Source organism: Calypte anna, unplaced genomic scaffold, assembly GCF_003957555.1.
Source record: "Calypte anna isolate BGI_N300 unplaced genomic scaffold, bCalAnn1_v1.p scaffold_192_arrow_ctg1, whole genome shotgun sequence".
In the NCBI taxonomy this organism is placed as follows: domain Eukaryota; kingdom Metazoa; phylum Chordata; class Aves; order Apodiformes; family Trochilidae; genus Calypte; species Calypte anna.
Genome location: NW_022045474.1, coordinates 1 through 24,118, shown reverse-complemented (window position 1 = coordinate 24,118; position 24,118 = coordinate 1). Strand labels below are relative to the sequence as shown.

Here is a 24,118-nt window from a genome sequence, read left to right as displayed (position 1 = left end):
CCTCATTTTCTCCTCATTTTTTTCCTCATTTTCTCCCATTTCTCTATTCCTCTCATTTTCTCCTCATTTTCTCTCCCCATTTTTTCACTATTTTCATTTTCCTCATTTTTACCTCATTTTTTCCTCATTTTTTCCTCATTTTTTCCTCATTTATTCCTCATTTTTTCCTCATTTTTCCCTCATTTTCTCCCCATTTTCTCCCCATTTTCTCCCCATTTTTTCCTCATTTTCTCCTCATTTTCTCATTTTCTCCCCATTTTCTCCTCATTTTCTCCTCATTTTTTTCCTCATTTTCTCCCCATTTTCTCCTCATTTTCTCCTCATTTTCTCCTCATTTTTTCCTCATTTTCTCCCCATTTTTTCCTCATCTTTTCCTCATCTTTTCCTCATCTTTTCCTCATCTTTTCCTCATCTTTTCCTCATCTTTTCCTCATCTTTTCCTCATCTTTTCCTCATCTTTTCCTCATCTTTTCCTCATTTTTTCCTCATTTTCTCCCCATTTTTTCCTTTTTTTCCTCATCTTTTCCTCATTTTTTCCTCATTTTTTCTCCTCATTTTTCTCCTCATTTTTTCCTCATTATTTTTTCCTCATTTCCTCCTCATTTTTTCCTCATTTTTTCCCCTCATTTCCTCCTCATTTTCTCCCCATTTTCTCCTCATTTTTTTCCTCATTTTTTCCTCATTTTTTCCTCATTTTCTCTCCATTTTCTCATTTTTTTCCTCATTTTCTCATTTTCTCCCCATTTTTTTTCCTCATTTTCTCCTCATTTTTTCCTCATTTTCTCCTCATTTCTTCCTCATTTTCTCCCCATTTTTTCCTCATTTTCTCCTCATTTTTTCCCCTCATTTTCTCTTCATTTTCTCTTCATTTTCTCTTCATTTTCTCCTCATTTTCTCCTCATGTTTTCCTCATGTTTTCCTGTTTTCCTCATTTTTTCTCCCCATTTTCTCCTCATTTTCTCCCCATTTCCCCCTCATTTTCTCCTCATTTCCTCCCCATTTCCTCCCCATTTTTTTCTCTTCTTCCCCGCCTTTTCCCGCCTCAGTTTCCCTCTCCCCCGTCCATTTTGGGCAGGGAATGGTTAAATCCCTCTCCTCATTCCCTGTCCCGGGAACCTGCTGCCGATTTCAGGGATTTCAGGGGCGGGAGGAAGGAAATATCCAGGAAAAAGCTGGAAACCCCCCCGGGAGCTGCCGGGGAGGAGCCGGGGGCGGGATGGGAGGCGCCGGCGCGGAGAGGAAGGGAGCGGAGCGGCCGCCGGAGCGGGTGAGGTTTTGTTTGGGTTTTTTTTTAGCCTTTTTACCCCCAAAAAACCCCCCTAAAAACCCCTCAGCGATCAGGCAAAGAAAAAAGGAAAAATCGGCTTTTTTCCCCACCTTTTTCTTTTCCAGGATGCGCTGGGGGGGGCGGTGCTTTTTTTCCCTTGGAATCCCGGGATGTTTTCGTGTTCCTGCTTTTATTTTTATTTTTTTTTAATATCAAACTGGATCCTTTCCCCTTTTTTCCTCCCCACCTCTTCATTTGAACCCCCCCTGCCCCTATTCCAACTGCTCCAGGTTGAAATTCCCTGGAAAATCCCCCAAAAAAGCTGCTGGATCCTCAGAAATCGCTGTTTGATCCCCAAAAAATAGCTGCTAGATCCCCCCAAAAATCGCTATTAGATCCCCAAAATCACTATTAGATCCCCAAGAATACCTGTTAGATCCCAAAAATAGCTTTTAAATCCCAAAAAATAGCTGATAAATCCCAAAAATAGCTGATAAATCCCCAAAAATAGCTGTTAAATCCCCAAAATAGCTGCTAGATCCCCCAAAAAATATATAGTTTTTGGGTTAAATCCCCCCAAAATAGCTGATAAAGCCCCAAAATTCCTGCTGGATCCCTAAAATAGGTGGCAAATCCCCCAAAACAAGAGGTGAGGGAGGCCTGATCCCAGCCTGGGAATTTTTCCAGGGATTTTTCCTGCACCAGGAAAACCTGGGGGGAATTTGTGTCCAATTCTGAGGAGTTTTACCCCATTCTGGAGCCTCCTCAGTCCCACCCCAAGCTGGGAATTCCTGGCTGGGTTGGGATTGGTTTTTTTTTTCCTGGGATTTCTCACCTGTTTTTTTCCTTCTCAGCTTCCAGGATGCAGGGGAAACTGAGGCACAGGGGTTGGGTTCTGTGGAAAGAGGTGGAAAGGGAAGAAATTTCCCACTTTTGAAGCCAAAATCGCTGAAAATGGGGGAAAAAAACCAAAAAAGCAACAAATTTTGGGGGGGGTGAAGCAGAAATGGCTGAAAAAAAGTGGGAAAAGGCCCAAATTTCCCTCAAGCAAAGCCAAAAAACGTGGAAAATGGGGGGGGGGGGGGGGAAGAAAAGGAGGAATTAATGGGAAAAAAAAAGGGAATAAAAAGGTAAATTGGGGGCAAGGGGAGGGGCCTGATGTCCTCAGGCCTCTTCCCACATCCCTGCCTCAGTTTCCCCGTTTCTCTGGGGAAATCTGGGAAGGTTTTATTGTGTTTTTTGCTCCTTTTCCAACCTTTTTTCCCACCCCCCATCGCTGCTCAGGTCGGTTTGGTTGTTGGATCTTGGCTTCTTGCTGGAAAACACCAGGAAAAGGGGATTTTTGGGGGGATTTTCCCACTTTTCCCTCCGTTTTCAGCCCCTTCCCAGGCTCTGCAGGCAGCAAATCCCCTCTCCAGGTTTTTTTCCCCCTTCCCAAGCAACGCTCCCACCCATCACCTTCCCTGACATTCCCGACTCCGGGTGATTTCTCCAGATTTTATCCAGCCCTGGAAGGGTCAGGATTTGGGATGGAGCCCAAGTTGTGGTTCCTAACCCGGAAACATCAACTAAAACCCTCTTTGCTTTGGCTTTCCCTAAAATATCCTTATTTTTTTTTTAAGGATTTCCCTGATTTTTCCCCTGCTTTCTGCTTCCTTCTCCACCCGGCAGGTATCCGGGGGCTTTTCCAGCTCTGGATCTTGGATCTCCTTCCCTTTCCCTGCTTTTCAGCTCCATCCCCACCTCCCTGTTTTCCACGCAGCTGCTCCCACCCCTCCATAATCCACCCGGGATTAATTTATAATCTGCCCAGATCACTTCTGCCTCGTCAGGGTTTTCCCTTGCCCGGCGTTCCCGGCGTTCCCGGCGTTCCCGGCGTCGCCTTCCGACCCCTTCAGGGGGGGGAGTTTTCCATTTTTCCACCTCCTTTCCCTCTCAACCAAAGCTGACCTCAGGTGGGAGCCTTTTCCATGCCTTCTGACTCCCTATTTTCCAGCTTTTCCAAGGGGATCCTGAGGTTTTTACGACCCAACCGCGCTCGGTCGCGGGGTTGGGGCTGTAACTCAAGAAGTTGACCCTTGGGGGAGGTTGGGTGGCCAACTCCACCCATCCCAACTGGTTTCCAGTGAGCTCTGGTTTCCAGTAGACTCTACTGGTTTCTAGTAGACTGTACTGGTTTTCAGTAGACTGTACTGGTTTGGGGTAGACAGGTTTGGGGTGGCCCCACACAAGTGGCCGGGGTTGGCACAAGACCAAGGGGCAACTCAACGACTCAACGCCTGTTGGGTTGTTGGTGGGAAACTCACCACGGAATCACTCGTGGCCTCCAGGCAAGATGGCTCCAGGGTGGGGTTGGGGGTTGGGGTGGTTCTACCGGTGGTTCCGGGTGCGGCTGTAGTGGCAGGAAGGGTGTGAACAGGGTGAAAATGCCCGGGGGGGGGATTGGTGTTGAGGTGTTGGTGGTGTCGGGGCAGGATTTGTCCCCAAATCCTGCAGGTGGCAGCAGAATGGGTCTGGGTTTAGGTAAATAAAGATTGGAACCTGAAAAATAAGTGAGAAAAGGTGAAATTCAGACTTGTTGGTTGTAAGAAGCAGCGTTCAGAAAGCTGTTGCCTCCCTTTTTTGGGGGTTTTTTGAGGTGAGGTTGTAAATAACTTGATTCTTCCTAAAAATGCCCATTTTTTGCCCAACTCCTCCCCAGAGCTGAAGATTCCCCCCCCTTATTTGACAGCCTGAAGTCTCAGACTTGAAGAGATATCACTGAAACGGGGAAAAAAACCCAATTTCCTTCCCCCTCCTGCCCTCATCTTGATTATTTTTTATTTCAGCTGGTTGCTGGGTGGGGCTGGATTACACATCCCTTAGAGGAGAGGAACTGGAGCAGAAAAAAACCCCATTTTTTTGGGTCAGAAAAACCTCTTTCCAACCTTTAACTCCAGCCCTCCATCCCCTCCCTAAAATCCTCGTGGCTTTCCAGATCTTCCCCAATTTTTTTTATTTTTCTTTTTTTTTTTGCAGGCCAAACAAACCCAGAAGGGAGGCCCTGGAGTGCCTGGATTTAATTACCTGATTAGTTCGTTATCTCTCACCCAACCAATGAAATTCAGATGGAAACAGGGGGAGAAAATCTGGGATTAATTTCCCCGGGCCGTGCCGGGGTCTCCGTGTTGCGACTCCGGGTGTTTTTTTTCTGTTTTTTTGGTTAAATTCGATGTTTTTTTAATTTTTTCTTCAATCTGATCGTTCTTAAAGCCCCTGAGGAAGGTGAGGACCTCTTGGAAGAGAACCCCATGGCCACCAAAGTGCCCATCTACCTCAAGAGAGGCAGCAGGAAGGGGAAGAAGGAGAAGCTCCGCGACATCCTCTCCTCCGACATGATCAGCCCGCCCTTGGGGGACTTCCGGCACACGATCCACATCGGAAGCGGCGGGGAGAGCGACATGTTTGGGGACATCTCATTCCTTCAAGGAAAATTCCACCTCCTCCCCAGGACCCCGGGAAGCCTCGACTCTGACAAGGAAAGCCCCGAGGAGGCGGCGGTGGCGGCGCCGTTCGAGTTTTCCAGGACCGCCACGATCTGCGGCCGCCGGCGGATTCCTTCTTCCCAGAATTCTTCTCCTCTCCTCAAGAACGCCATCTCCTTGCCCGTCATCGGGGGTCCCCAGGCCCTGGTGTTGCCCCCTGCACAGGCCCCCCCAAAACCCCCACGGTTGCACTTGGATGAGAAAGTTTCACCCAATGAGGAGGAGGAGGAGGCTGCGGGCGTCTCCTCACCGCCCCATCCCTGCGCTTCCCGCTTGGCTCCCGCCAACGGAAGCCCCGAGCCCCCCTTCCTCTCCCACGCCGGTTCCCTCCTCTCCCTCCACGTGGATTTGGGGCCTTCCATTTTGGAGGATGTTCTACAAGTCATGGAGAAGCACCAAGCAGAGAGAGGAGGCGGGGGAGGCATCAAGGATTCGGGCAGGCAGGAAATCCCAACGTGAAAACGGGGCCGCGCGACGACGTCGGCGAACGGATCCTCAACGTTGGGGTCTTGGCGGGGTGGTTGGGTTGGGTTGGGTTGGGTTGGGGTTTTCTCCTTCAACAACAGCTCAGACCCCCAAGTTGGACCCTCCTGAAGAGCACATGAATGGGACCTTGAGGATTTCTCCTCCCCAAAGACCTCTGGATGTTTCTTCGGCGTGGGGAGAAGAACCAACCCAACCCTACAAGGAGAAGAACCAACTCTACCCAATAGGGAGCAGAACCAACTCCACCCTACAGGGAGCAGAACCAACCCAATCCTACAGGGAGAAGAACCCACTCTGCCCTATGAGGAGAACCAACTCTACCCTACAAGGAGAAGAACCAAGTCTACCCTACAAGGAGAAGAACCAAGTCTACCCTACAAGGAGAAGAACCAACTCCACCCTACAGGGAGCAGAACCAACCCAATCCTACAGGGAGAAGAACCCACTCTGCCCTACAAGGAGAAGAACCAACTCCACCCTACAAGGAGAAGAACCAACTCCACCCTACAAGGAGAAGAACCAACTCTACACTACAAGGAGAAGAACCAACTCCACCCTACAAGGAGAAGAACCAACTCTACCCTACAGGGAGAACCAACACAACCTTACAGGGAGAAGAACCAACTCTACCCTATAAGGAGAAGAACCAACTCCACCCTAGAGGGAGAACCAATCCAACTCCACAGGGAGAAGAACCAACTCCACCCTACAAGAAGAACCAACCCAACCCTACAGGGAGAAGAACCAACCCACCCTAAGATACCAAGATGGCTGCTGGATGCTACCACTTCACTGTAGGACTGCACCAAGGGTGCAAAATGAGACACCACAACTTGACAAAATCCTTGTGGGACTGGAAGGGGTGAAGGAGTTGGGGTGAATTCCCGTATTTTTGGGTCAGGAGGAGGTTTGGGGTGGTTTTGGGGGTTTTTGGTTGAAGAAGGGGCTGTGGTTTGCTCTGGTGGGGGCAAAGTGTTGCCTGAAGCACAAGTGTTGGCTTTGGCTTTGTTTTGTTTTTATAAGAATCCCAGAAATGGGTGAATTTAGCAAAAGGCTCCGTTGGGCTTTGTAATTAATGAATTCTGAGGCTGTAATTAATGAATGTTGACATTTTTAACCATTTCTGGTAGTTTTTTGCCCAAAAGAAGCTGTCCTCCCCGTGAGGGGTTGCAGTGCCTCTTGAGGAGCCAGTTTTCTGCTGGCTCCCTCTGGCAGTTTGGTGAAACCCCCAGGATTTGGGGTCAAGCCCCAGGATTTGGGGTCAAGCCCCAGGATTTGGGGTCAACCCCCAGGATTTGGGGTCCAGCCCCAGGATTTGGGGTCCAGCCCCAGGTTTTGTTCAATCCTTCTGGTTGCAGAATAATTAAAGAACGTGAGGTTAATCAACCTTGGGTTTAACTTCTTTCATTTTAGGCTGTTATGGTTCTAACTGGTCTGAACTGATGGTGCCTCCCCAGGAAACCCATCCACTGCTTGGTTTTATTTATTTATTTTTATTATTATTATTTTATTATTAATTTTTTATTTTTAATTTTATTTTATTATTTATATTTTTTATTTTTTATTATTCTTATGTCACTTTTTATTTTTATTTAATTATATTTTTTAATTTTATTTTTATTTTTATTTATTTTATTTGATTTTTGTATTTTACTATTTTATTATTTTTATTTACTGTTAATTTTATTATTTTTATTTTTAATTTTATTTTTATTTTATTTATTATTTTTATTTTAGTATTGTTATTTTTTATTTTATTTATTTTATTTTTATTTTACTTTTAATTTTATTATTTATTTTTATTTTTTATTTTATTTTATTTTATTTTTATTTTATTATTTTTATTTTATTATTTTTATTTTATTATTTTTATTTTATTATTGTTAGTTTTTATTTTATTTTTTTATTTTTTATTTTACTTTTCATTTTATTGTTTCTTTTTATTTTATTATTAATTTTTATTTTTCTTTTTTAATTTTTATTTATTTATATTTTATTTATTTTTATTTTATTATTTTTATTTTATTGTTATCTTTAATTTATTTTTATTTTATTTTTTATTTTATTATTTATTCTTTTTATATTATTTATTTTATTTTTATTTTATTTTATTTTATTGGTTTTAATTTTATTTTTAATTTTATTTTATTTTTTATTTTATTATTTATTCTTTTTATATTATTTCTTTTTATTTTATTGCTTTTAATTTTATTTATTTTTTATTTTATTATTTCTTTTCACTTCATTTACTTCTCTTTTATTATCTATTTATTTTACTTGCATTTTCTTTTTTTACTTTATTATTTTTTTTAATTATTTTTATTTTTTTATTCTTTTTCTTACTAGAAATAATCCCCAGAGGAGGAAGAGGAGCAGGAGGAGGAGAAAGGTTTTGGAATTCCTTTTTTTGCTCACATTCCCACTCAATCTGAAGGCAAAAACCTTGGGATTGGAGCCTTTTGGGTGGTTTTCAGAGCATTTGCTTTGGTTTTTCTGTGCCCCAACCTCCTCAGGGGGTTCCAAAGCTTTAATTTAGCATTAATTAAGCACCTGGTTTCACTCTTGCTGCCTCTTCCCTCTCCCATCTTCTGCTCCAGAGCTGGAATTGTGGCCTCTTCCCGAGCTGAGGGCTGGAGAAGGAACAGGAGTTGGGATCCGAAGGAGCTGCATGGAAAAGCTGCTTTAATTTGCTGGATTTTTGGTGTTTTTCTGCCTTCTTTTACTCCCTTCTCAGACTCCATTTACCACAAACCCCATGAAACCACCCCAAATGATCCTTCCCTTCATTTCCTCACCTCCTCAGCTGAAAAAACAAAACCCAACCCCCCACAACCCATTCATTAATTGTTTAATTATTATTTTTATTTACTTATTAAATAAAATAACTTAATTATTTTTAATTATCAGAATCACTTTGGGCTTCCCCTCTGCAGAGCTTGGGCGTTTCCTTCAAACCACTCCTCAAAAATGCTGATTTCTGCATTTCTTGTTATTTTTTGTTATTTATTTTTGTTATTTATATTTTGTTATTTATTTTTGTCATTTTGTTATTTGTTAATTTTGTTATTTATTTTTTGCTAAACCCCCTATTCTTGTTATTTTATTTTTATTTTTTAGCTCATTGCTAAACCCATTTTTCTTGGGGTTTTTTATTTCATTTTAATTCCCCATTCTAAGGAATTCTGAGTCACCCAGGCAGGAACACTCTGACTCAACCAGCGTGTGCCCAAAAACCTCCTTTCCCCCTCATTTTCTTTCATTTTTTTTTTTTTTAGGGGGGTTCAAGGTGGAATAAATCAATAAATTGAATTAATTCCAGCAGAAAACTGAAGGTTTAAGGTGGCAGAAGGGGGGAGGGGGGTATTGGCAGCCTTACCTACCTTGTGACCCCAAGACTTGGGGGATTAACGACGTGATCACCTCCCACGCCGACGTTTGGCATTTGACCTCCTCCTTTTATTTATTTTTTTTTTTCTTTAAATGGAAAAAAAGCAAAGATTAAGGGGGATTAAAGGGAGGAGGAAGGGCAAAGAAAGGGTTGGAAATTTCCCAGCATGTGGCAGGGGGGGGAAGGGAAATAAGGAGGCAAACCAAAGAACTCACCTGGGAGCTCTCTGGTGGAGGTTTGATGAAAAAGGGCTCAGAATTTGGGATTTTAATGCAGAAATGTCTTTTTCCTCGGATTTTTCAGACTGGTTTTGGGGGGGGGAAGTGACTTCAAAGCCCACCCAATCCCCAGTCCCTCCCGCCAGCCACTTCCATGGCACACAACTCCCCCAGGAAAACTCTTCCCAGGGTTTCACCACTCTCGTTTTTCTCTCTTAATCTCAGTTTCTCCTCTTCCAGCCTCAAAATGTCGCCTTTCATCCCAGGTCCGTGGCCAAAGTCCCTTCCCAGCTTTCCCACAGCCCCCTCAGCTACTGGAAGGTGCTCTAAGGACCCTCAGCCCTTTTCCTTCTCCCCTTTTCCTTCCTCCCCCCCTTTCCCTCTTCCCTCACCCCTTTCCCCTTCCTTGTCCCTGTTTCCTTACCCCTTTTCCTTTACTTTTCCCCCTTCTCTCACCCGTTTTCCCCTTCCTTTTCCCCTTCCCTCACCCTTTTCCTTTCCTTTCCCCCTTCTCTCCTCCCTTTTCCCCTTCACCTTTTCCCATTTTCCTCACCCTTTTCCCTGCCCCCTTTTCCCCCTTCCCTTACCCTTTCTCCTTCCCTCACCCTTTTCCCTACCCCCTTTTTCTTTACTTTTCTCCTTCCCCTTTTCCCCTTTCCTTACCCCTTTTCCCTTCCTTTTCCCCCCTTCCCTCACCTTTCCCCCTTTCATTACCCCTTTTCCCCCTTCCCTTTCTCCTTTCCTCACCCTTTTCCTTTCCTTTTCCCCCTCCCTTCACCTTTCCCCCTTCCCTCACCCTTTTCCCTTCCCTTTCCCCCCTTCCCTCACCCCTTTCCCCTTCCTTGTCCCTGTTTCCTTACCCCTTTTCCTTTACTTTTCCCCCTTCCCTCACCCGTTTTCCCCTTCCTTTTCCCCTTCCCTCACCCTTTTCCTTTCCCTTCTCCCTCTTCCCCCTCACCTTTCCCCATTTTCCTCACCCTTTCCCCCTTCCCTCACCCTTTTCCCTACCCCCTTTTTCTTTACTTTTCTCCTTCCCCTTTTCCCCTTTCCTTACCCCTTTTCCCTTCCTTTTCTCCCTTCCCTCATCCTTTTCCCCCCTTCCCTCACCTTTCCCCCTTTCATTACCCCTTTTCCCCCTTCCCTTTCTCCTTTCCTCACCCTTTTCCTTTCCTTTTCCCCCTCCCTTCACCTTTCCCCCTTCCCTCACCCTTTTCCCTTTCCCCCTTCCCTCACCCTTTTCCCTTCCCTTTCCCCCCTTCCCGTACCCCTTTCCCCCTTTTCCCTTCCCTCACCCCTTTTCCTTTACTTTCCCCCCTTCCCTCACCCTTTCCCCTTCCCTCACCCCTTTTCCTTCTCTTTTCCCCCTTCCCTCACCCTTTTCCCCTTCCTTGTCCCTGTTTCCTTACCCCTTTTCCTTTACTTTTCCCCCTTCCCTCACCCGTTTTCCCCTTCCTTTTCCCCTTCCCTCACCCCTTTCCCTTCTCCCTCTTCCCCCTCACCTTTCCCCATTTTCCTCACCCTTTTCCCTACCCCCTTTTCCCCCCTTCCCTCACCTTTTCCCCTTTCATTAACCCCTTTCCCCCTTCCCTTACCCTTTCTTTCCTCACCCTTTTCCTTTCCTTTTCCCCCTCCCTTACCCCTTTCCCCCTCCCTCACCCCTTTTCCTTTACTTTCCCCCCTTCCCTCACCCTTTCTCCTTTCCTCACCCTTTTTCCTTTCCTTGTCCCCCTTCCCTCACCTTTCCCCCCTTCCCTCACCCTTTTCCCCTCACCTTTTTCCCCTTTTCTTACCCCTTTTCCCTTCCTTTTCCCCTTCCCTCTCCCCTTCTCCTTCACCTTTTCCCTTTCCCTCACCCCTTTTCCCTTCCTTTTCCCTTTCCCTCACCATTTCCCCTTCCTTTCCCCCTTTCCTTACCCCTTTTCCCTCCCTTTCCCTCACCATTTCCCCTTCCTTTTCCTCTTTCCTCACCATTTCCCCTCACTATTCCCCATTTTCCTCACCTTTTCCCTCACTTTTCCCCCTTTCCCTCCACCCTCTCCTCAGCCATTCCCGCCCTTTCCCCCTTCCCTCTCCCCTTCTCCCTCACCTTTTCCCCCTTTCCTTACCCCTTTTCCCTTCCTTTTCCCCTTCCCTCTCCCCTTCTCCTTCACCTTTTCCCTCACCATTTCCCCTTCCTTTTCCCCTTTCCTCACCATTTCCCCTCACTTTTCCCCATTTTCCCTCACTTTTCCCCCATTCCCTCCACCCTCTCAGCCATTCCCCCCCCCCCTCCCCTTCCCGCGCACTACGCACTCGCTACGCACTCCCTACGCTTTTCCTCCCGCCCTCCTCCCTCACCCCTTACGCACTCCTTACGCACTTTGCGCAGCCGCCCCTGTGCGTGGGGAGGGGAGGGGGCGGCCGCGCATGCGCAGAGGGCGGTGCGGGCCCCGCGGCGGAGGGGAAGATGGCGGCCGTGGTACAGAATGTGGTGAAGCTGTGAGTGAAGCTTGGGGGGGGGGGGGCTGGGGAAGGGGCTACAAAGGGTTTTACCCCCCCGCTTTCCTCCTCTTTACCCTCCCTGAGGCGGCCGGGGCTGAGTTTGGGTTGTTTTCGGGGGGGGGGGACACGCAGCGCGGCGCCATTGCTGTGTGGGAACTTTGCTGAGGGAAGATGGGGGGGGGGGGGGTTGGTTCTGTGAGGGGTTTTGTGAGGGGAGAGCCCGAGCCCCCCCCCCCCCCGTGAGGGGTTTATGGAGAGGGGGGGGTATAGAGTGCAGGGGGGGGGGGAGCATCCCTATAGGTCCCTATGTGGATCCTATAGATCCCTGTATGGATCCTATAAGTCCCTCTGTGTATCCTGTAGATCCCTGTGAGTGTATCCTATAGAAGGGGGGAGCATCCCTATAGGTCCCTCTATGGATATTATAGAACCCTGTGTGTGTGTCCTGTAGATGGGGGGGGAGCATCCTTATAGATCCCTGTATGGATCCTATAGGTCCCTCTATGGATCATATAGCTCTCTCTATGGATTCTATAGGTCCCCCTATGGATCCTATAGGTCCCTCTGTGTATCCTGTAGATCCCTGTGAGTGTATCCTATAGAAGGGGGGAGCATCCCTATAGGTCCCTCTATGGATACTATAGAACCCTGTGTGTGTGTGTCCTGTAGATGGGGGGGGAGCATCCTTATAGATCCCTGTATGGATCCTATAGGTCCCTCTATGGATCATATAGATCCCTTTATGGATCCTATAGGTCCCTCTATGGATCCTATAGGTCCCTCTATGGATCCTATATATCCCTGTGAGTGTGTCCTGTAGAGCATCCCTAGAAGTCCCTCTATGGATCATATAGCTCTCTCTATGGATTCTATAGGTCCCTCTATGGATCCTATAGGTCCCTCTATGGATCCTATAGATCCCTGTGTGTGTGTCCTGTGGGGGGGGGGAGCATCCCTATAGGTCCCTATATGGATCCTATATGTCCCTATATGGATCCTCTAGGTCCCTATATGGATCCTATAGGTCCCTTTATGGATTCTATAGATCCCTGTGAGTGTGTCCTGCAAAGCATCCCTATAAGTCCCTCTATGGATCCTATAGGTCCCTCTGCAGAGCCTATAGAGCTGTGTGTGTGTGTGTCCTGTAGAGGGGGAGGGGAACATCCTTATAGGTCCCTATATGGATCCTATAGATCCCTGTGTGTGTGTCCTGTAGAGGGGGGGAGGGGAGCATCCCTATAGGTCCTTCTATAGATTCTAAAGGTCCCTATATGGATGCTATAGATCCCTGTGAGTGTGTCCTGTAGAGCATCCCTATAAGTCCCTGTATGGATCCTATAGGTCCCTCTGTGGATCCTATAGAGCCGTATGTGTGTGTGTCCTGTAGAGGGGGAGGGGAACATCTCTATAGGTCCCTATATGGATCCTATAGATCCCTGTGTGTATATCCTGTAAAGGGGGAGGAGGAGCATCCCTATAGGTCCCTCTGTAGATCCTAAAGGTCCCTCTGTGGATCCTATAGGTCCCTCTATAGATCCTAAAGGTCCCTCTATGGATCCTATAGGTCCCTCTGTGTATCCTATAGAGCCCTGTGTGTGTGTGTCCTGTAGAGGGGGAGGGGAACATCCCTATAGGTCCCTCTATGGATCCTTTAGGTCCCTGTGTGTGTGTCCTGTAGAGGGGGGGGGGAGCATCCCTATAGGTCTCTATATGGATCCTATAGATCCTTGTGTGTCCTATGGGGTGGGGGGAGCATCCCTGCAGGTCCCTATATGGATCCTTTAGCTCCCTATATAGATCCTTCTGTCCTATGGGGGGGCATCCCTATAGATCCCTATATGGATCCTATAGATCCCTGTGTGTGTGTCCTGTAGAGGGGGAGGGGAACATCCCTATAGGTCCCTATATGGATCCTATAGATCCCTGTGTGTGTGTCCTGTAGAGGGGGAGGGGAACATCCCTATAGGTCCCTATATGGATCCTATAGATCCCTGTGTGTGTGTCCTGTAGAGGGGGAGGGGAACATCCCTATAGGTCCCTATATGGATCCTATAGATCGCTGTGTGTGTGTCCTGTAGAGGAGGAGGGGAACATCCCTATAGGTCCCTATATGGATCCTATAGATCCCTGTGTGTGTGTCCTGCAGAGCATCCCTGTAGGTCCCTATATGAATCCTATAGGTCCCTATATGGATCCTATAGATCCCTGTGTGTGTGTCCTGTAGAGGGGGAGGGGAACATCCCTATGGATCCCTCTATGGATCCTATAGGTCCCTATATGGATCCTCTAGGTCCTTCCATGAATCCTATAGATCCCTGTAGGTCCCTCTATGGATCCTATAGATCCCATATGGATCCTATAGATCCCTGGGAGAGGCTGGAGATGTTTCCTGCACTTTTTTTGCTCTTGTTGGGTTTTTTTCTGTATTTCCTTTTTTTTTTTGGGCATTTCCCAGAGGAATTTTTGGGGTTTCCAGGGTTTTTTGGCACTTCCCAAAATGACTCTTTTCTGTTTCCAGGGTTTTTAACAATTTCCAGGGGTTTTTTTCCATTTCCAGGTGGTTTTTGGGGGATTTCCAGGGTTTTTTTGGGGGGATTTCCAGGATTTCTTGGCATCTCCCTGAGTTCTTGCGTTTCCTTCTCTTCCCATTTTCCCCAGAGTTTTCTTGGTGTTTCCAGGTTTTCTTTTGGCACCTCCCAGGTTTTTTTGATGCTTCCTCCTCCTTTTTTTATATCTTCCAGTTTTTTTTCCATTTCCCCCAAATATTTTTGAGCATTTCCAGGTTTTTTAACACTTTCCAGGTTTTTTCTTGACGTTTCCAGTTGGTTTCCTTGGTACTTTCCAAGTGGTTTTGAATCTCCAAGGGGTTCTTTTGATGTTTCCATGCTTTTTATTTTTAATTTCCATTCTTTTTGGCATCTCACAGGTTTTCCAGGTTTTCTTTTAATGCTTTTTTACATTTCCAGGTTTTTTTGGGGGGATTTCCAGGGGTTTTTTTGGGGGGATTTCCAGGGTTTTTGGGCATCTCCCTGAGTTCTTGCGTTTCCTTCTCTTCCCATTTTCCCCAGAGTTTTCTTGGTGTTTCCAGGTTTTCTTTTGGCACCTCCCAAGTTTTTTGATGCTTCCTCCTCCTTTCTTTTAATCCTCCAGGTTTTTTTTCCATTTCCTAAAACTATTTTCTGTATTTCCAGGTTTTTTAACACTTTCCAGGTTTTTTTCTTGACGTTTCCAGTTGGTTTCCTTGGCATTTTCCAAGTGGTTTTGAATCTCCAAGGGGTTCTTTTGATGTTTCCATGCTTTTTATTTTTAATTTCCATTCTTTTTGGCATCTCACAGGTTTTCCAGGTTTTCTTTTAATGCTTTTTTTACATTTCCAGGTTTTTTTGGGGGGATTTCCAGGGTTTTTTTGGGGGGATTTCCAGGATCTTTGGGCATCTCCCTGAGTTCTTGCGTTTCCTTCTCTTCCCATATTCCCCAGAGTTTTCTTGGTGTTTCCAGGTTTTCTTGTGGCACCTCCCAGGTTTTTTTGATGCTTCCTCCTCCTTTTTTTATATCTTCCAGGATTTTTTGCCATTTCCATGCCTTTTTTTGGGGCTGCTCCTGGGTTTTTTGCCATCTCCCTTCAGCTTCCCTGTTGTTTCCCTGCTCTCCTTTTTCTCAGAACCTTCCCTCTTGGATCCATTTGCACCCTCCAGCTCTTTTCCCATGGGATGAGGGTTTCCTAAGAGCTTCTGGAGTCTTCTCTGGGGGGGTTCCAGTCCTTTTGAACTTGGGTTTTGGGGGAATTTCCCTCAGTTTAGAACCTGTTTTGAAGTTGGATTTTCGGGTGCTCTGAGGACCCTGAAGGATTTTTTTCTTTATTACTTTACTTTTCTGTTCCTTTCCTTTTTCCAGCTCTTCCCTGGGGCTCTGCTCTGATCTCTGGCACCTCTCAACAAAAAACCTGCTCTCCCAAATCCCTGTTTTTTGCTTTTTTTTCCCCAAACAGCAGCATCCTGGGGCTTCTCCGAGGAGCCACAAAACCGAACGATTTTTGGGGAGGTTTCTTTGTGTTCCTCACCCAGGCCGTGAACCCTCTTGTTAATTTGCAATTAAAAACCCCACAAAACATTATTTTAGGGGCTCATTTCTTCTCCCCTCTGCCCCAAACTCCCAGCTGGGAGAAAATAAGTTTTTCAACCAATTTTCTTGTGTTTCTGCTGCCACCCACCCCGAATTTCCATCCTCCGCGGGCCCCTGCGAGGAAGATTGAGGGGGGAAATCCAAGCCTCAAACCCCAGCCTGGGCTTTGAGTTCCCTCTGCAGACAGCAAAGAGGAAAAAAAGAGGCAATTTGGGATTTTTTTGATCCCTGCTGGGACAGGATTCCCCTTCCTCACCTCACGGGGTGAGGGGAACCACCCCCGTTCCTCCTCCGGCGGGAGGAAACTCCCCGTTTGCCATTAATGATTTACCTCAATTAATTAGTTATTCCCTCTCTGCCTGCTGCTTCTGCTTCAGGTCCTCTCCTCCTCCCCCCAACTGGATTAAAAAACAGGTTTTTTTGCCCCAAATCCTTCTCCTCTCTCAGCTGGGACTTTTCCACCCGTGCTGCAGCTTCCTCCTTGGTCTGGTGCCTGAATTCATCCCGGGCTCTGTGAGAAGTGCCTGGATCAATATCTAGTGATAAAAACAAAGATTCTTTCTCCTCTCCTGCCACCAGGGAGGGGAAAATTCACTCTCCAAACAATCTTTTGCCTTTTCCTCCCTTTTTTCAGGGGGCAGGAGACACCTCTGTCCTCCTCCTCCTCCTCGTGTCCCGTCTCCACCTCACCGAGGAGATCAAGCCGCCCTTTTTCCCAGCAGAGGAATTGGGGAATTCCTGGGATTCAGGGGCTGGAATGGGAGGGTTCAGGATGACTTGGGGTGAAATTTAAACCTCTTTTTTTTTACTTTTTTAACCCCAAAACCAGTCTGGGGGAGCAGTACTACCGGGATGCCATGGAGCAGTGCCACAACTACAACGCCCGGCTCTGCGCCGAGCGCAGCGTCCGCCTCCCCTTCCTCGACTCCCAGACAGGGGTGGCTCAAAGCAACTGCTACATCTGGATGGAGAAAAGGCACCGAGGGCCAGGTAGGGTGAGGGGACACCAGGGGTTGGGGGGCTGTGGGGCCACTTTGTGGGGTAATTTTGGGGTGTTTCTGGTTTTCTTTTTGAAGGTTTAGCCGCCGGGCAGCTTTACTCCTACCCTGCGCGGCGCTGGCGGAAGAAACGCCGTGCTCATCCTCCAGAGGACCCCAGGCTTTCCTTCCCTTCCATCAAACCAGGTGAATCCCAGTTTTTTTCCGGGTGGGAAAGGGATGAAGGAGTTGACAAGAGTGTGCCCAAACAGCACAACAGATGATGGGGAAGCCAGGAAGCCTTTTCCTCACCCTCCTGCAGCGAGCAGAGGGTCAGATCCGAGGGGATCGCGGCTCCCGCTTGATTTTCCCACCCTGATTTTTTTCCCTCTTTCCCTTCCTGGCAGACACGGATCAGAGCCTGAAGAAGGAAGGGTTGATCTCTCAGGATGGCAGCAGCCTGGAAGCCCTGCTGAGGACTGACCCCTTGGAGAAAAGGGCCCTCCCAGACCCCCGGATTGATGATGACAGCTTGGGAGAGTTCCCCGTCACCAACAGCCGCGCGCGGAAGGTTGGGAGGGGAGAGAGGAAAAAGAGAAGGGAAGGGGGGGTTTCTGCCCTTCCCAGGGAAAAAGTGGCCCTGAAGTTCAGGGGGAGGGAGGTTCTGGGTCTGAAATTCAGGGAAAAGGAGGTTCTGGCCCCAGAATTTAGGAGGAGAGGAAAGTTCTGGGCTGGAAACTGAGGGAAAGGGAGAGATTCTGGCTCCTGAATTCAGGAGAAGAGAGATCCTGGTCCCAAAATTCAGGCAAAGGGAGATTTTGGCCCCAGAATTCAGGAGAGGGGAAATTCTGGGCCTGAAATTCAGGGAAAAGGAGGTTCTGGCCCCAGAATTTAGGAGGTGAGGGATGTTCTGGGCCTGAAATGAAGGAGAGGGAGAGATTCTGGCACGTAAAGTCAGGGAAAGGGAGATCCTGGCCCTGAATCTGTGAAGGAAGAGAGAGCCTGGCCCTAAAATTTAGAAGAAAAGAGGTTCTGGCCCCAAAATCCAGGGAAAAGGAGGTTCTGGCCCCAGAATTTAGGAGGAGAGGGATATTCTGGGCCTGAAATTGAGGGAAAGGGAGAGATTCTGGCTCCTGAATTCAGGAGAAGAGAGATCCTGGTCCCAAAATTCAGGGAAAGGGAGATTTTGGCCCCAGAATTCAGGAGAGGAGGAGATTCAGGCCTGAAATTCAGGGAAAAGGAGGTTCTGGCCCCAGAATTTAGGAGGTGAGGGATGTTCTGGGCCTGAAATGAAGGAGAGGGAGAGATTCTGGCGCGTAAAGTCAGGGGAAGGGAGATCCTGGCCCTGAATCTGTGAAGGAAGAGAGAGCCTGGCCCTAAAATTTAGAAGAAAGGAGGTTCTGGCCCCAAAATTCAGGGAAAAGGAGGTTCTGGCCCCAGAATTTAGGAGGAGAGGGATGTTCTGGGCCTGAAATTGAGGGAAAGGGAGAGATTCTGGCTCCTGAATTCAGAAGAAGAGATTCTGGTCAGAAAATACAGGGAAAAGGAGATTCTGGTCCCCAAATTTAGGAGAAGGTAAATTTGGGTGACAGAATTGATGAAAAGGGAGATTTGGGCCCTGAAATGAAGTGGGGAAAGGGAGATTCTGGTCCCAAAACTCAGGAGAAGAGAAATTATGGAGCTGGAGTTCAGGGAAGGAGGAGTTCTGGGGCACCCAGCAGCCCAGCTCAGGATGGATCAGCCCACCCTGCCCTTCCAAACCCTTTTTTCCAGGCCAAATCTGGGATATTAGTTTCATTTTGCTGAAAATTCCCACATTTTTCCCCTTCCTGGACTTTCTTTTCACAAGGAATAATTTTTCCAAGCCTTTTTTTTTTGTTTGTTTGCCTTTGGGTTTTTTTTCCAGACCCTTTTTTTTTTGGATTCAATCATCCCAGATCCCTCCTCCCTCCCTAAAAATTCCACCTCCTTTCTCCTCCTTCACTCTTCCAGCTTGGAAATGGATTTGCCTGCTGTGAGGTGACCCCCAAGCTGCCCTGACTGAGCTCATTCCCCATTTTTTTCCCCTTTTTCCCCCTTTTCCCTTGGCTCTGATCCCCCTTTCCCTCTTCCCTAGCGGATCCTGGAGCCAGATGATTTCCTGGATGATTTGGATGATGAAGATTATGAGGAAGACACACCCAAGAGGAGAGGGAAAGGGAAAGCCAAGGTGAGAGCAGCCCCCACCTCTCTTCTGCCACCATTTTGGGGCCAATTCCTGTCAAATCAGAGACTTTCTGGCTGCTGAAAGAGCCCCTGGCTCCTTCCAGGCATCAACCTTTCCATCTTCAACCTCACACTTGGGAAAACTCCTGACAGGATGAGCCCAAAAACACACCCCAGGAGCTTAATTAACTCCTGCTCATTAGCAGGGTTAGCTCATTAGCAGTCACCCCAGACCAGCTCTCAGCTGCCTCTACCCCTTTTCCAGAGCAGGAAAATCCCAGAGGAATTCCCAGGAATCTCTCAGCTCCATCACTTCCCAGCTGCACCCACTGCGTGGCAGTGTTGGATCACACTTTACTCCCCTGCTCGTCTCCTCCTCACCTTTTAGGGCCACAGTTTTGCCAAAATTTCACCTTTTTCCTCTTATTTTTGTCTTTTTCTTCTTGTGACCCCAGGGCAAAGGTGTGGGAGGGGCTCGCAAGAAGCTGGATGCAGCAATCTTGGAAGACAGGGATAAACCCTATGCCTGTGACAGTGAGTACTGGGAAAACCTCCCCCTAATCCTTTTTTTTTGGGGTATTTTTGCTGGGATTTGGGTTTTTTTTTAACCCCCCCCAAAAAACCTCCATTTGCAGATCCAGGGGAGGGTGTTTGCTGAACCCCTTCACTTTCTCAACACTCTCCTCTCCCTCTGGCACCTGGAAACAAGGAGAAACCTCTCCCCAAAGGTTCTCCAGCATTTTTCCAGCTGCTTTTCCAGTTGGATTTGGGTCCCTCTCACCAGATTTAAGCCACAGCCCCCTGGGGCTGTCCCCTGCCCCAGCCCTTGTGCTTTTGGGGCCTCATTAAAGCCACTTAATGAGTTCAGAGCTGGCAGACACCCACACCTTGCACTAAAAAAACCCTCCCCAGCTCCAGGGGCTGAGGATTCCCAGGATTTCTGAGCCTCCTCTGCAAGCTCAACCTCTCTGCTGCTTCCTCCTCTCCTCCTCCTCCTTGGAGTGGGGAATGGAGCAAAAAGGAGCAAGTGAGGCTTTGAAACCACCTTTCTCTTTTCTTCCTCCTGTCCTGCAAGACCTGACACCAGTTCCCTCCCCCCCCCCAAAACCCTCCTAAACTCCCCGTAGTTGTGTTTTTTCTTCCCTTTTTTCCTTGTTTTTGGACTCTTTTGTCTGTGGCTGGGTGGATGTGTGTGAGCTGGGGTGGCTGTGCCTGTTTTCTCACGACTCTCTTTCTGTGTTTCAGATAGTTACAAACAAAAGCATACCTTGAAACCCCCTGATCGAGGTAGTCCACTCTCTCTCTGCTTTTTTTTTTCTTTATTTCCTCCCTGCTTTTTCTCCTCCAACTTTAGTGTTTGTTGGTTATTTTTTTTTTTTCCTGTTCTTGTTATTTTTTTCACCAAACCTCACTGAAGCCTGCTGGGGGGATGGGATGGGAGGGGAGGAGGGAGAAGCCAAAGGCCACTGAAAGACTCCCAAGATCCAAGAGCTCCTCTCTGGGCTCTCCTGACCCTTTTTCCAGCAGGGAAGAGCAGTCATGTGGATCAGCCAAGAGGGAAAACAAAGATTAATCCCCCCCTGCAGTGTTGGGGCTGGGAAAAAAAACACCATTTTTCCACCAAACCCTTTCCCTTGCTCCCCAATCCTAAGGAGCAATGCCCAGGATCTGCCTCCATCCTTTTTAAGCCAAGCCAAAGCACGTTGCTGCTTCTCTTGCCAAAAAAAAAAAACCAACCAAACAACAAAAAAAACACCTCCCCAACCTTTTTATTTTCTTTTTTTTTTTTTTCCACTGGAAAATAAAACCCCCCCCAAACACCTCAGCTGCAAATAAACACCCAGAGAGCCCAGTGCCACCTCCTCATCCTCATCCTTCAGGAGGGGGAAAGCTGAGGTGTGTTTAGACACCCACCTGCCTCTTTGAGGAGAAAAAAGGTCAATTTGGGGGCAGCTGGGAAAGGGGGAGGGGAAGGAAAAAAAGAAAATTCCAAGCTCTGCGTGGCTGCTCACGGGATCCTCCCCGTCGTGCCCTGGCTTGGGAAGTCAGAACTGGATGTAATGAGGTTGTAATTGGATTTTTGGGATGTTTTCCCTCTTCTATTGCTGAGCTCGAGCTGCTCCAGACCTTCTGCATCCCCTTGAGCCTTTTTTGGGGGGGAAATTGCTGCAATTTTTTATCCCAAAAAACCCCAATTTTGGTGTTGGGCTCTTGGGGTTCGGCTTCCTTCTCGGTGGAAGGGGGGGACATAGGAAGCCTTGGGTGGGGGGGTCTTTCCAGGTTTCAAACGAGCCTGAAAACCAACCTAGAAAACTCCAAACTGTGACAGGAAAGCTCCAGGTTCAGGAAATCTCATCCCAAAGTTGATTTTGATGTTTTTCCCCCTTTTTTTTCCCCCCTCCCCCCATTTCCGTGGATGCCGTGAAAAACTATGAGGGGAAAAAAAGAAATTCCATAAACATCCCATTAATCCCCCTCTGGCTTCTTTCAGGGGGGGGATTTCATCCTGATCCCCAGCCTCGTGCTTGGCTTCATCCTTTTCCTGTGCCAATTTGGGGCTAAAAAAGGGATTTTTTGGGGTGTCCTGAGCTAAAGAAAAATAAGCAGAAAATGGGGCGTGCTGCGAGTCTGTTCCTGGTCCATGGGTGCTCCAGGGAAGTGCCCACCACCAAACCAAGGGTGAAAACTCCCAAATCCTGCAAAAAATGGGACAGGAAGTGGCCCAGTTGGGGTTTGGGGGTGATTGGACCCCAGGTTCTGGTCAGGTTTGGGGTGGGTTTGAGGAGGGAGCTGAGCCTGGGATGCGTTTCCCTCCTCAGCATCCCATAAAAAAAGAGGCTTTGTCCAAGAAGCAGAGGTTTCATCCTAAAACACAAGAGGTTTCATCCCCCCAAAAAACTGTTTCATCCCAAAACATCCCTCAAAAAGAAGTTTTCAGCCCCCCAAAAGAGGTTTCATCCCAAAACAGGGAGGTTTACCTCAAAAAAAAAGAGGTTTTATCCCCCCAGAAAAAGGTTTTATCCCCCCAAAAGTGGTTTTACCCCTCAAAAGTGGTTTTACCCCTCAAAATGGGGTTCCATCCCAAAGCAGCTTTTCCCCTCATGCATGTTGAGGACAAACATTAGTATTTTTTTATTTTTTTTTGCCCCCCCTGTTGGTTTTTGGGTGGGAAATCTCTCCCTTTGACATTTTCCCAACCGCTTGGATTGACCCTTGGGTGGTTCGAAGAAATTCCAGGGGGATTTTAGGGACAGAAAAAGGGAGGAGTTCTAAGCCTGGTGACATCAACCAAGGGATACTGGATGCTCTGGGGTGTGGGGTTTGGATTCCTTGTCAAGTTGAGCTCAAAACTTGCCCGTTTGGGGTTTTTTTTTGTTTTCTCTCACTCCATAGTCTGTGGGAAACGCTACAAGAACCGTCCCGGGTTGAGCTACCACTACGCTCACTCCCACCTGGCAGAGGAAGAAGGAGATGAGAAGGATGATTCACAGCCCCCTACTCCTGTCTCACAACGATCCGAGGAGCAAAAATGTAAGGAAAAAAATCCCCCCTTTTGCCCAAAATTCCCCTGAGGAAGAAAAGGGAAAGCACCCACGGCAGCAGCGCCGCTTTTGGGGTGGGTTTGGGTGTGGTGGTGCCACCCTGGGGGTTCAGAGCCTCTCTGGGTGTTGGGATTCGTGGTTTTTTCCATAAAAAACCTCTCCATCCTTCTTCCTGCTCTGCTTTTCCAGCCAAGAAAGGACCTGACGGGTTGGCTTTGCCCAACAACTACTGTGACTTCTGCTTGGGGGACTCCAAAATCAACAAGAAAACGGGACAGCCGGAGGAGCTGGTCTCCTGCTCCGACTGCGGGCGATCAGGTGAAGGGAAGGGAGAATCCCAGGAATCTTGGGATGGTTTGGCTTGGAAAAACCTTTAGACCCCCACATGGGGGGGGGTTGCAGCCCCCCAGATGGGCAGGGACACCTCCCACCACCTCAGGTGGCTCCAACACTTCCAGGGATGGGGAAACTGCTGCATCTCTGGGTATCCCGGGGCTCAACATCCTCCCAGGGAAAAACTTCTTCTGGGAATGCTGAAGATGGTTTGGGAGGGAGGAGGAGGAAAGAGAGGGGTGGGAGGTGGGTTCCTCTCCTCACCCGAGTGCCTCCTGTCACCCCATGGCACCCATCTTGCCTGCAGTTCCCCCCGGTGATGCGGGGCGAGCTGCTCCGACTACAGGCAGTGAGGTGAAAGGAGGGGAGAATCCCAGGAATCTGGGATGGTTTGGCTTGGGAAAACCTTTAGACCCCCACATGGGGGGGGGTTGCAGCCCCCCAGATGGGCAGGGACACCTCCCACCACCTCAGGTGGCTCCAACCCCATCCAACACTTCCAGGGATGGGGCAGCTTCTTCTGGGGCTCAGCATCCTCCCAGGGAAGAATGTCTTCTGGGAATGCTGAAGATGGTTTGGGTGGGAAGAGGAGGAAAGAGAGGGGTGGGAGATGGAGGAAAAAGAGGGGAGGGAGGTGGGTTCCTCTCCTGACTTGGATTCTGGCTCCCCAGGGCACCCCTCCTGCCTGCAGTTCACCCCGGTGATGATGGCGGCCGTCAAGACCTACCGCTGGCAGTGCATCGAGTGCAAGTGCTGCAACATCTGTGGCACCTCTGAGAATGACGTAAGTCACCCCAAAAAAGGGGTCAGGAACCTCCCCAAAGGGGGTCAGGATCCTTCCCCAAAGGAACCTTCCCAAAAGGGTGTGAGGAACCTTCCCAAAATGGTCTGAGGAACCTCCCCAAATTGTTGTGAGGAACCTTCCCAACCTTCCCAGAATGTTTTGAGGAACCTTCCCAAAATGTCATGAGGAACCTTCCCAAATTGTTGTGAGGAACCTTCCCAACCTTCCCAAAAGGGTGTCAGGAACCTTCCCCAAAATGGTCTGAGGAACCTTCCCAAATTGTTGTGAGGAACCTCCCCAACCTTCCCAAAATGTCATGAGGCACCTTCCTAAAGAACCTTCCCAAGAGGGTGTGAGAAACCTTCCCAAAATGTCCTGAGGAACCTCAGCAAAATGTCCTGAGGAACCTTCCCAAAATGGTCCGAGGAACCTCCCCAAATTGTTGTGAGGAACCTTCCCAACCTTCCCAAAATGGTCTGAGGAACCTTCCCAAAATTTTATGAGGAACCTTCCCAAAATTGTTGTGAGGAACCTTCCCAAAAGGGTGTGAGGAACCTTCCCAAAATGGTCTGAGGAACTTTCCCAAAGGAACCTTCCCAAATTGTTGTGAGGAACCTTCCCAACCTTCCCAAAATGTCATGAGGAACCTTCCCAACCTTCCCAAAATGTCATGAGGCACCTTCCTAAAGAACCTTCCCAAGAGGGTGTGAGAAACCTTCCCAAAATGTCCTGAGGAACCTCAGCAAAATGTCCTGAGGAACCTTCACAAAATGGTCCGAGGAACCTCCCCA

General features: G+C 48.0%; 2 protein-coding genes across 2 annotated transcripts; both read left to right on the top strand.

The window, feature by feature from the left end:
- The first annotated feature begins 1,222 nt into the window (after positions 1-1,222).
- CDC42EP2 (CDC42 effector protein 2) lies at positions 1,223-6,657 on the top strand. Its single transcript, XM_030468630.1, has 2 exons — positions 1,223-1,267; positions 4,520-6,657. The coding sequence occupies exon 2, from the start codon at positions 4,558-4,560 to the stop codon at positions 5,248-5,250; it is 693 nt and encodes a 230-aa protein (XP_030324490.1). The 5' UTR covers positions 1,223-1,267; positions 4,520-4,557; the 3' UTR covers positions 5,251-6,657.
- A 4,620-nt stretch (positions 6,658-11,277) lies between these two features.
- DPF2 (double PHD fingers 2) lies at positions 11,278-23,408 on the top strand (the record flags this gene model as incomplete). The annotated part of the gene is made up of 10 exons (XM_030468629.1): positions 11,278-11,361; positions 16,316-16,476; positions 16,563-16,670; positions 16,871-17,034; positions 18,580-18,672; positions 19,124-19,202; positions 19,914-19,955; positions 22,062-22,199; positions 22,400-22,528; positions 23,215-23,408. Coding segments are annotated over exons 1-10 (1,140 nt in total), but the record flags the coding sequence as incomplete, so codon positions are not given.
- Between the last annotated feature and the right edge of the window lie 710 nt (positions 23,409-24,118).